This window comes from Fulmarus glacialis, unplaced genomic scaffold (assembly GCF_000690835.1).
Source record: "Fulmarus glacialis isolate BGI_N327 unplaced genomic scaffold, ASM69083v1 scaffold11048, whole genome shotgun sequence".
Classification (NCBI taxonomy): domain Eukaryota; kingdom Metazoa; phylum Chordata; class Aves; order Procellariiformes; family Procellariidae; genus Fulmarus; species Fulmarus glacialis.
The window spans coordinates 997-13,174 of NW_009226333.1; the positions used below are offsets into that span (position 1 = coordinate 997).

Here is a 12,178-nt window from a genome sequence, read left to right on the forward strand (position 1 = left end):
AGAACCCTAGCGATATGCAGATCCTGTCTTAAGATATTTAACAATCCGGATGTGTTCAATACGATACATACTATGTATCACATGCCATGTAGGGCAAAACTTTAATAGCTGAATCATCATTCCTGAATTGACAGCAACATTTTAAGTGTTGGCTTGTATGACTTGTGTTATGATACACTTCAGTAGTACTGATGAATGAATTTGGTGATAAAATATTGAATGGCACATATCACTTGTTACCTGAATTGCAGTTTATCTTGGTGTCTCCTTTGTCTCCTAGCCATATATATCTGTATTGGGAAAGCTAAAGAGGTTATCTATGACGCTTGTTGGAATTAATTTCAGAAATTCTATTTTGTCTTTTTTTCTTTTTTTTTAAAGGATGTATGACAATCTTACCCACTATCCTATTTCTGATTACAAGAGTATTGAAAGAAACAGCAGTAAAATCGGCAGATAATCAGGTCCCACCTCCAGTCAGTGCAGCCCTTCAAGGGATAAAAACTATTGTTACTCTTCCAACAGTCAAGACTGATGAAACTCAGAAACAATGGACAGGACTTATCCGCAGCACTCTGGCATCTATCTTGGAATACTCTCAACCTGGTAAGTGGTTTCCCAGTGCAGGAGAGTTAAAATTAAAGAGAACTAGGTTTTGCTGTAATGAAAAGGCAAGTATTGTATCTGCCTGTAATTTAATAGGCTTCATGTCTGAGGGTTGGGGATTAAAAGTGGTGGTGAATTGCTTGTAAAATTGAAATGGGAGAAAGACCTGAGTGCACACAGCATAACTGATTAGAGTTACTTAATAGGTTGTGTTGAAGACAAGCACAGCATTGGCTTTAAGAAAATACAGTTACATCTCAGGAGTTCCCATCCCAGCTTTGTCCTTATTGGTCTGTTTTCTTTGACAATATTGATCATAACCTCCTGTTAGAAATTTTGCCTTTTGCAACTCATGTTGCAGCCCCCGCCCCCGCAGGTCCTTTCCATAGGGTATTTTTCTGTACTAGTTCAGACTTTCCTCTTCCATTTTGAATCCCGTTAAGACATGATTATTTCATGCTTTAGATTTTCCTCAGGCTGACCTTACCAGTCTTCATAGCTTCAGCTAGTGACTTGTTTCTGGAACTTGGAAATCTACCTTCTGATATCGATCAGTCTTTCTGACACCTGCTGAATGTCTCACAAGTAAAATCTAAAGGAGTTCCAAGCTGAATTCACTTTACTTCCTGGACTATGCCTCAATTTCTGTGACTACTGGCAACTCTAGATGTGTTGGCAAGGCCTCAGCAAACTATCGTTTCCACTGTTCCTTTCTTCTTTCCACAGAATACCTGCTAGCTTAAAGGAAAGGAGATTTTAGTTGCCAAAACAGTGTTTGTAGAGGAACTGGTCTCTTCACTGAAACTGTAATTGTTCAGTACTGTACATGGACTCGACACCTTGAAACTTCAAGAAAAACGGCAATCAGTGTATCTTTTAAGTGTTTGCTGACACGATTCATATAGTCTTAATGACAGTGAATGTTAAAGTGAATGAGTGTGAAGACAGCAAGGGATCATTGTGGCAAGGTTCATACTGGAGTAGGATATTCACAATACCGTTACAACCTTTCAGTGGTGAGAAAAAAATCCTACCCCTGCCAAAAAAATCTGTTACCCACCAGCAGGATGTTTACTGTGTCTCTTTAGAGAACTGCAAACTACTTCTCTTGGTTCACTTTGCCTTGCCCTTCAAAGTCTTTGTACTTTGCCTTGCCCTTCAAAAAGCAAAAAAGATGTACAGTCTCAGCTGTGTAGTTAGCAAAAGAGAGACACAAAGATTTGTCATTTGCATAAGGGTAGTTCAGCCAAAAAACATCCCTTTACATCCCAAGGAGCCATTTATAGAGACTGAAGAGAGGCTTGAATGGAGTTACTCATGTGAGAGATAGGGAGCAAGTAGGTAATTGCAAATGATCCTGAAAATGTCTGAAGAGGAAGGATCAGTAGATTTGTGTTAACCAAGTCAAACTTCTAATTTGATTTGTCACATCAGCTCTTGTCTTCCAGCCTTTTGTTACTGTAAAGATTTCCCAGTCCCTCTTTCCAGAAACATTATTGGGTTTGGGCTTTTTTGCAGACTTCAGAAGTCTTTCTCAGTTCCTTGCAAGAGTATGTTTTCCTTTTCCTTTCCAATCTTCTGTGGAGTGGGACACATCACACACACAAGAATCTAAGCAAGGTCTACTGCATACGATTTCAAGTCTCATAATTCAATAAAATTTAAACAAATTTAAAATTTAAAAAAATAAAAATTGTCACTTAAAATGCTTGGAGTAGTTTTTTGAAGTGAGGTTTCACATCATGGCTAAGTCAATTGAGTGACTAGCTGACATCTGTAAAGGGCAGTCATGCTGTTTTTCTTTTTGCTGACTATGTATCTGCTGTTTCTTTGTGCCTTTCAAGGGAGAGCAGAACCAATCTGGCCAACTAAACCAGCAGAATAGTACTTTATATTATAATAATTACATATAAATACAATTTTTTTTCCTGTTGATGTAAATTCATTAATAAGATCCGTGAAGACCAAGCTTGTGCAAGGAAAAAAGGGATGACAATGGCAAATACAGACTATTTGAAAAGCAGGAAAGGTTAAAGTAGGACTGTTCTTATTGGTGACAGGTAGCTGTCAGATCAGCTAGTCTGTTATGTGAAACCTCATGTTAAGTAAAAGTTGTTGCCATGCTGGATATCAGTTTCTTACTCTGCTGTATCAGCTGAAGAGATTTTAAAAAAAAAAAAAGCGAAGTATATATTTTTAGTGGGGAAAGGATCTAAAAAATACATTTTTTCTCTCTTGTTTACACATTGAAAACAAAAAATACGACTTGGTCAGAGAAAGTGTGGGTGATGTTTGTTGGTAGATATTTAAGTTTCAGCAAGTTTGACTTACTTTATTAAAACAACTATTAGAATAGAGTTGCTCAGCTTTTAGTTAGTCACAGTCAATAATGATAAAGTGATTCTGTAATAAGTAGATGCGTATTTGCATGCAGTTGCAAATAATGTCAAGTTACACGTATTTCCTCTTCGTGAGTTTATCTGTGTTCACTGGATTTTACTAAATAAATTCTAAACCCTTTTTGGAGTAAGCTCACAGTGTTGTTTGTTTTTGTTTTCAGAAGCCTCTAAGCCTATTCTTGATGAAGTAAGCATACTTACAGCTATTGCTCTCTTCCTTTGGTCAGCAAGCACTGAAATAATTGGAGTGCAGTCTTTACAAAATGGATGTATGAACAGATTTAAAAGTGCATTAAATTCCTGTGATCCTTGGGTAAGATCATGTTATAGGAATGTGAATGATGTATAGCTGAGAAAAACTAATTGTGATACATTTACCATATTTCCGGAATGCTTTGTGATGCCTTCACTTCAGAGACAGATACTGCTTGTCAAAATCACTAGAATTTTCAACAGTGCATTACAGAAACTCTTTAGTGAACAAAACAATCCAAACTAAGTGCTTCTAGATAATGTGTGTTCATGGCCTTGTGCCAGGTTCTTGCAGCTTTTTAAAAAGAAAAAAATATTTGTTATGTGAAATTTTAGCAAATGAAAAGGTTGGTTACCAGAGAGTGGTGACATTTCTACATTAATGCTGATCTTTTATAATACAAACTAAACCGCTTTTTCAGTAGATGAAATTACATCCCACATTTCTGATGAATTTTATATTTGTTTGTGCAAAACCTGTGCTTATTTTACATGTTCATACAAAACTCAGTTTGAGTGCAAAAATGTAATTTTGTGGTCACCGTCAGAACATCTACAGATTGTGAACCATCTGTCTCCTGATTTCACTTTTGCCCTTTGGTTTGTCTTTATGGATTATCTTCTAAATTATTTTCTGACTGAAGAGGGAAACTAAAAAGTTGTAGACTGACTTTGTTCAAGCGGGCTAATGCGCTGTATAGTTAAGCTTACCTGTTCCAGCCATGTATATATCAGTTTGTTTGAGTGGGTATACAAATCTGCAGGTGGGAGCTAAAGAGAAAAATCTATAGTGTTTCCAAAAGTGAGCACTGCAGAGATTCCTGAGAAGAAAAACATGCAAAAAATGCTGATGTGTTAGGGTCACAGCAAGGCATTTAAAATCCTGTTTAGACTGGTAATTCTTGTCTGCAGCAGGGCTGGTGTTTTCCAGTGTGGACATAAAATTCAGTTGGTTCTGAAGCCTGACTTTGGATGGAAAGCTACTTAAAATTTTAGTGTGTGAATGGAAATGTCAGTTGTATTGAGGAGAAACTTTTATGTCATACTCTCTCTCAGCTCTGTATAAACACATGAACAGGGAGAGAAGTACCTCTCTGCCCACTGCCCTGCTGGAAAGCTGTAAGTGAGCTGGAACTTACCACTATTTTTGTAATTCACAGAGCATGCTTTGACAGCAGCCAGATTGTGTTCACTGTCCTCGCTGATGTGCAGAACATACACTCTGTAATACTTGACGTGTGTTCGTTGTAGTTTTTTAAATATAAAACACTCATTGTTGGGGTCAGTAACTAGACACTTGTTTGTAATAAAAGCATTATACTGATTGTACTAAAAGCATTGGACCAATTATGGAAAAAACTCTTCTAAAGAAATACCGGTGCCTCATAAGAAATACAGGAGTATTTGTGAAACTATTACCACCTGCAGAAGTCTGAAAGGTGAGATATCATGTATAGTAATAACCAGAGAGCTGGTGAGCTCAGTTTCATTTTGCCCCAACAAGGGAACTCAGATGAGAGACCCTTGTCTCTCAATGCTAATGGGTAAGTTTTACATGAGAGTGTTCCTTACACGCTTTGAAGAAGCCCTGATTTTACCTCGCAGGAGTTTTTGTAGACTTCTGTGAATGCAGAATAGTCAAAAGTTTTATATTATATAGATGGAATAAAAGAAGCTTGCATAAAATTTGGCTGTCAGATGCAGTTGTAAAACTCTTATTTGAATTACGCATGCATGTAAGAAAAGAGACTTTTACTCCTTATTTCAAAGGCTAATAACCTTAACAGCTAATAAGGAGTAAAATTTAAAGAATGTAGACAGAAAGGGAAGGGAATTATTTGGAATGGTATGGAGAGACAGAGGAATAATTTGTTGAAACAGGTTAAAGATGATGCTGAGTACGGCATTAGGAGAAGATGTTCTTCCATGGAGCTCTGTTAAAAGGATACAAATGGTATTAGAAGATGTGTTGTTACTTCAGGACTTAAAAATTGAATTGTATAGGAAACTTGCAGCAGTATACTAGTGAGTTAACAGTGACCTGAGCTGCATAACTTGCATTTTCTTACTATTAGTTTTTATTATCTATCATTTTTATTCAATAATTTTAAACATCTATGTTTCAAGTCATCCCCAGATCTCCTCGCGGATCATTGTGTTCAATAATATTTCTTCTAGAATGTTTCTGTTCAGCATGGGCTCAATAACTCATCCTGTTCGGACTTGAGTGCAGATTGAAAGCATGTGCAATGTTTTATCCTCGTATTTGTTGTGGCGCTTTACCTTTTCAAAAGTTCTGGGTTATTTGTGTGGGATTTTGGAGGAGGATCTTTGTATGCCCAAATAAAATGCGTTCATAAGTTCATCTAAACAAGATCATCAGTGACTCATTTTCCCAAACATTGACTTTAATAATCCCTGCTTTCCAGAGAAAAGAGGGAGGAGGGAAAAAGAAAATAGAAGGAAGACAAGGAGAGGGTTCTGTGATCCAGCTCACTGTATGGCTACACGTATACTCCTGTGCTACTACCAGCACAAGATGGAGAATGAGAAGGACGGATGGACAGGCCTGCCACTTTTGACTACAGCCTTGGTTTATGTTAGAGCAATAAGATCATTTTGATCTGAGTCATTTTTATGGGCTGTTTTACCCTTCTGAGGTTGGAATAGCATTTCATGATTTTCCAGATACATCTACTATTAGTGCTGGTAGTTCTGAGACTTAAAGATGTAGTTCTCTGTGGACCTGTGTGACTGACTTGTATGACATTAACTATTCCTTTATTTTCTCTGAGTTCATATTGTTACTGCTGTTAAGTACCTGCATGTTCTTTCTAACTAGCCTTCCTTTTACTGAAAACTGGGCTAATATTATTTTAGCAGATGGGCTGTATTGCTGCTTTCCTCTTACTCAGTATGTTTCCTTCCCCTTTAGTCATCTTTTTTTTTTTTTTTCTATCACATGGATCTCACACACGTAGATAACAGAGTTTATTACAATTCCCCGAGTTAACAAATAACTTTCAGGACAATGTATTTATCTTGATTTGATTAGGTTCAAGCCAAGTGTTACCAGCTTCTGCTTTCTGTGTTCCAACACACCAATCGTGCCCTGTCAACTCCATATATTCATTCATTGGCCCCTATCATGGTTGAGAAGTTGAAAGCTGTGGAAAGGAGCCGCCCGAACAACAACCTGGAGCTATTAGCAGTCCAGGAAGGAATTAAAGTTCTTGAAACGTTGGTTGCCCTTGGTGAGGAACAGAATAGTAAGTATTTAGTTTTTCTAGAGAAATGTGTAATACTAAAATAGAATATTGAACATTAGAAATCTTGCAGTTAGGAACTTGATGGCATAGTCACAAATAGACCATGTCGGTGCAACATGCTTTTGTAACTCCAGTACTAGAACTTTTGTATACATGGACTTATATAGTACGTAGAGTAGGAAATGCTGTAGCCTTGCATTTCTGGTGATTGCAGGAAAAGAAATTTTAAACATGAACTGCAGTAGTGAGTGATGTTTTCTTCTGTTTGGAAATGAGTGGTTCATACTGTTTAAATATACTTTTTCCCACTGTTAACTTATATTTATTTTAGCAGACTCATTGCTTTTACCAGGTTGCTTCTACGAGCTCAACGAAGTTTATCTAAAAAGCCCAAGAAATTGAATTGTACTGGTCAGAATATCTTGATTGTAGATGGAGCCTCCTGTTTGCTTCAGTAGATAGAATACAGTATTTATAGTTTATCTTTAAGTTCAGTTATTCTCTAACTGAAATGCATTTTCTAAAGACTTACTCTGCAGACATTTGGCTTTAAATGCTGATAAAGTTCCTGGTTAAAATATTACTGTTTTTGTGTGGGTTTGGTGTTTTGTGTTTGTTTTTTTTTTCTCCCCACAACATACTCCCTGTTGGTATTTCTCTTCATTGATGATAAAACGCTAAATGTATGTTTTCTTGAGCCCCATTCTGCTTCTGGCACAGTTGTTTGAAACATAAAATGAGAAGAGTGAGGACACAAAACATCTGATTTTTGTGAATGCTGGCTGGAGACAGTCTCCCTATGAGTATGAATTTAGTGAAAACCTTTAGGGGAAAATCATTAATACTCTGATAACCTACAAAATTTTAGATAAATGAGTTACCATTAATGTTTAAATTCTTTGAGCTTAAAATTTGCAATTAACATGTTACACATTTCAAAGGCATACTTGTATCCTTGCTAGATACAAAAATTAGCCCTATTGCTTAAGTTCAGCTGCTTTTTTTTTGTAAAGATAAACCCTTTTGATCCCTGTGCCATTTTGGGTTGTGGCCTCATTAGGTTGTGCTAGCCCAAGTATAGCTGTGGTGCTAGTTTTTGGATTGGAATCTTCCAGAATGGAGTAATATAGCAGATAACTGTCCCTGACTTTTTCGTGAACACTTGCATACTAATAGCAGTTCTGTTATGCTCACTGGGGAGGCTGATATCCAGATTCAATTGGTTTCTGTCTCCTTGAAAAGTGTTTTGAAATCCTTTAATATGATAGGCACTCTACATCTTATGATCTCTTGTCAATGATCTGCAATCAGATGGTACAAAGACATCTTTAAAGAAGTGTCGAGCAAAATAACTGTGATGAACAATAATAGAAGTCTGAAACACAATCCTGGTAAGACAGATTTGAGTGACCAAAGGACAGGAAATCATCTACATTTCAGTTGTTTTTTATTTGATCATTTTTTAATTACAGTGTTTATTGTCAATTCTGAAAACAAAATTACCCTTATCAGTCTGGTAACTGATAAAATTAATTTTCTTTTGTTTTCTTCTCTGAAACGGTTATTACTTTTTTTTTTCTTTCACTTTTAGGAGTCCAGTTGCTTGCCCTTCTCGTTCCCACTCTGATTTCCTATTTACTGAATGAAAATGCCTTTGCTTCTGCATCTACAGCATCTAAAGATCTTCACGAATTTGCACTTCAGAATCTAATGCACATTGGTCCACTTTACCCACATGCTTTCAAGACAGTAATGGGAGCTGCTCCTGAATTAAAAACACGTCTAGAAACTGCAGTCCGAGCAAGTCAGGCCAGCAAAGCAAAAGCAGCTGCTAGGCAACCACCACCCACAGTACATTCCACCCCAACAATTAAACTGAAAACTAGCTTTTTTTGAATTACTTTTATTATTTTTGGACCATTAAGTAGTCAGAAGCATTACATTATCCCTGATGTGTTACTGCATATATGTCTGTAATTTTGTGTAATTTGTATGTGAAAGGCTGTCTAATAAGAGCTTTGTGTAATTACTTGAAATCCATGCATTACAAGGGAAGTGGTGTTACTTGTATTTGTATAGATTTTTAGGAAGTTGAATGTGATCATATTTATGAATTTGTGTTATAAATTATCCACCAAAAAAAAAAAATCTGTATCTGACTAAACAGTTTTATTTATTTTTTAAAAGCTACCCCAAACCTTTGAGTGGTTTTTGAAATCTGGTGATTGTTATCCTACCATTGTGCCAACACACTAACACAGTGGGGATGGAGGGAAGAGGGGAAAGTGTTATGCAGTACTTACCATGTACCATGGGGAACTTCAAGTGTAGAAGTATGCACTTTTTCTTTTAAAAACAAAGTAGGGAAGGGGCTTGTCAGACCTTGTAGATCATTTCAGCTTGCATGAAAAAAACAGAATTGAAAATTTTCAGCCTTTCTCAAGGTGAACGATCAAGCATGCTATCTTAATGAGTTGTCCTTATTTATGTGGTGTAAATTTTTCAGATTTGTTTCCATGCTTGAAAATTAATAAAGGATGCAAAGAGTCTAATGCCCTATCTCTTCTAAGATAAATTTTAAAGAATGCATTGGAATTTGAGTTCACAAAGAGAACTGCCTGCTGTCTGCATTTTTGTAGGTGTAGATCTTGGCCCTTGTAGGTGCTGTGTGTTAGCAGTCTTCCTATTCTGCCAGACACTGGTTGAATATGATGATTCAGTGCTCTGCTCTTCGTCCAGACTCCTAGGTATTTAACCTAGGAGTTAATTGTGAGTATGTGTGAGAGTGCTATGTATAGCACATCAGAGAGTCAAACATGTCCAGGAAGCATGAGACATACTCTACATGTACTGTACCATTTTTTTAATCTTCAGTAACTCCAACACGTCCGAACATTTTGATGTGACACCTGTTCAGTAGATCAAGGTCAGATCTGTAAGACTGGACATTTTGATCCTGTCATGGTGGTCTGAGGTTTCACAGTGTGCGTATCTGATCTACAGACATAATGGCCAGAGCTCCTGCTGTGCTGAGAGATGTTTAGAAATCCTGGACAAATACTGAGCAAATATTTCGCTTTGACAAGATTTCCAGGAATGAAAAAGGATTCTCCTTGCAAAACTCAAAATTATGTTGACTTGGTCAGACTGGATAAACCCCACTCTACACTTCTAGTCATCTGCAGTTCCTCTAAACCATATTCCTCTAAATTGCACCTTCCTGTTTACATTGCCTTTTAATGAAATCAGGCAGGTAGAAAAATATTCATTAAAACAGTTGCTGTATCTTGACACGACCTCCACTTCCTATATTTTCTACCTATATTTATGCATTTCTCATGAAATTGTTGATGTGTGATGCTTCAGAAAGGATTAAAGGATTGTAAACTAGTATCACTCAACATTTTTGTATATCTATTAGATCATCACAGCTAAACCAAATTTTCATTGTATGACTACAGATTTGACTTATGAAGGGTTTGATGGAACATGTTTAGACTACTAGAAGTCAGTTGATGTAGCATTGCTACAAGATTTTAGTCTCAGTGGATATATCTTATCTGTAGTCCTTGATAAAGTTTGCAGGGCCAAATTACTTGAGTGCTTTGCACCCGTACTGACTAAGGGAGCAGAACACAAATGAGAGCCAGGCTCCTCCAGTTTTTCCTTCCTCTACCAGGGTTTTCTTTTTTGAAAAGCGTGTGGCTCCCCTCACATCTGAGTGAGTCTGATCTGCAGATTTTGGAGCTTAGAGCTCAAGTGCTGTGCTAACCTTACAGTGCAGAGCCAGCGACTCCCAATGTCTGTCTGCTGCCAGACCTCGCCTGTCCTATTGGCAGAAGTGCAGAACCGTGTATTTTCTTGTGTATGCAACACTGATTTACATGAATTTTTTGACACTGCTGTTGAATCGATGGGCTTCTATAGGGATCGTTATATACATTTGGCTTTATAGAGAGAAGTCACATAACTAGAAGCCTCGACTAGGCCTGTTGAGTTTATCTCTGATGTTTTTCTGGATACTCTGTAAAACCTGCATATTTCGGAAGCATCTACTTCAACCCAAATATAACAAAGGGATAGTAAATAGAATTGAATATGATTAATAGTTGGTTGAAATATTTGCAGATCATTATTTTTGCAGTCACTTGCCTAGTCTCTTTTCCCATAAGACCTTGTATAACCCTTTGAGTACCTATGCAAAACGGAGGACAAGACAATGGTCTATTCCCCTATTGTATTTGGTGTGTGCAAAATATTTAACATAAAATCAGAAGAGCTTTTATTTCACAGTGAATATTTTAGTTCTAAAGTGAGGACACAACAAGTGGTGCATACTCTAATCTTTCAAATGTTTTTTTCATAAAGATGTTAACTTCCAAGTCTTGTTCCATTGTCCTACAGGAGTAAAGATACACGCAGAAGTAAAAACAATATGCCGTACATGAGGAAGAAAGTAATTTCACTACTTTTTTCGTCTTTGTATGTGTAGTGGGAATTAAATTGATTAAAATATATCACTTTCTAATAAGTGTTTCCAGCATTACAAGGCTATGTTGCTCAGAAGTAGTTCTGAACCTGTTTAACATTTGAGAGAAAGTATTAAGGAAACTCAAAATTGAACACAAAAATTTTGCAAGTAAAACTAAGAAAATAACTTTATAACCTGTTTTAGATTACCTCCCCCCAGGTAGTTTAGTAATTAATGACTTTGATGTTTGTTGGAAACTTTTTGTCTATAAATAGGGTTTTTTAACCTTAATTTTTATCTCAGCACTTTCATGGTTTGGTTAGACTCTAGTTTACAAGATGTCTGAAAACCCAGAAAGCTGGGTGGGGGAGGGAAGTATAGCAATCAAGCATAACTAAGAAGTCTGTAGAAAAGTAGAAAAAAGTTAGCAGAAGGGAAAACGGCACTAGACAGATGTAGACGGATAGAGAAGGGAGAGGTTTTTCTTTGTATACTGTGTGACTGTATACAACATGCTCAACTTTCATTTGTATACATCCTTCCCCAGTTTCTAGGCCTCGTTTGCTTCTTTGCTTGCTCCTGATACCAAAGGTATAACCATGTGGTTTTACATAATACTTAGCATCAAATTTCATTTGATTAAAAAAAAAAACAGAATAACTTGAAATGTCCGTAGTACTTATTGTTCTTTGTGACCTTCCTTTTCATCTTCTTTGTCAATGGCCTTTTTAATGTGCTTTTTCATGAAGCTCGTTTGCTTCGTTTCCCCTTCACGTCTTTCCTCTCTCTCTGCCGTTTCCTTCCTTTCTGGGTGAGCCTTGTTGTTCTACCCCGGTTCCCTGCCGAGGTCCCCCAGAGCGTGCTCCCTCTTCTGTGCTTTCGCTCCGGTTCCCCTCTGCTCTGTGACACACTCTATCGGCTTCCTTAGTTGTCTTTCCCTCTTCAAAAGCACGAAGAGGTCGTCCACCAGCCACAGCTCTAATCTGCGAGGGCAGGGTTACGAAGCGGGCAAGTACAGTTTCGGAACAGGCAGGAGGAAACAGGAAGCCCTGCTTGAGTGAGCAGCGGGGCGCTCGTGGTGCACCCAGGGCATGGTGAGGGGCGGCGGGGCCCCTTCCCGGCACCCGCAGCGACCCTACTGCAGCAGCCTGGGTGGGCACCCGCCATCTTTCACACACGCC

At 37.6% G+C, this 12,178-nt stretch overlaps 1 protein-coding gene across 1 annotated transcript; it reads left to right on the top strand.

Moving 5' to 3' along the window:
* The first annotated feature begins 357 nt into the window (after positions 1-357).
* LOC104080394 (HEAT repeat-containing protein 5B-like) lies at positions 358-8,822 on the top strand. Its single transcript, XM_009582771.1, has 4 exons — positions 358-606; positions 3,167-3,318; positions 6,313-6,526; positions 8,118-8,822. The coding sequence occupies exons 1-4, from the start codon at positions 387-389 to the stop codon at positions 8,420-8,422; spliced, it is 891 nt and encodes a 296-aa protein (XP_009581066.1). The 5' UTR covers positions 358-386; the 3' UTR covers positions 8,423-8,822.
* The last annotated feature ends 3,356 nt before the right edge of the window (positions 8,823-12,178 follow it).

Excerpts from the sequence above, each read along its gene's own strand:
- LOC104080394 (XM_009582771.1), top strand. The coding sequence starts at position 387 with ATGACAATCTTACCCACTATCCTATTTCTGATTACAAGAGTATTGAAA. Across the intron at positions 607-3,166 it reads CTTGGAATACTCTCAACCTG|AAGCCTCTAAGCCTATTCTT; the intron begins GTAAGTGGTTTC and ends TTTTGTTTTCAG. Across the intron at positions 3,319-6,312 it reads TAAATTCCTGTGATCCTTGG|GTTCAAGCCAAGTGTTACCA; the intron begins GTAAGATCATGT and ends TGATTTGATTAG.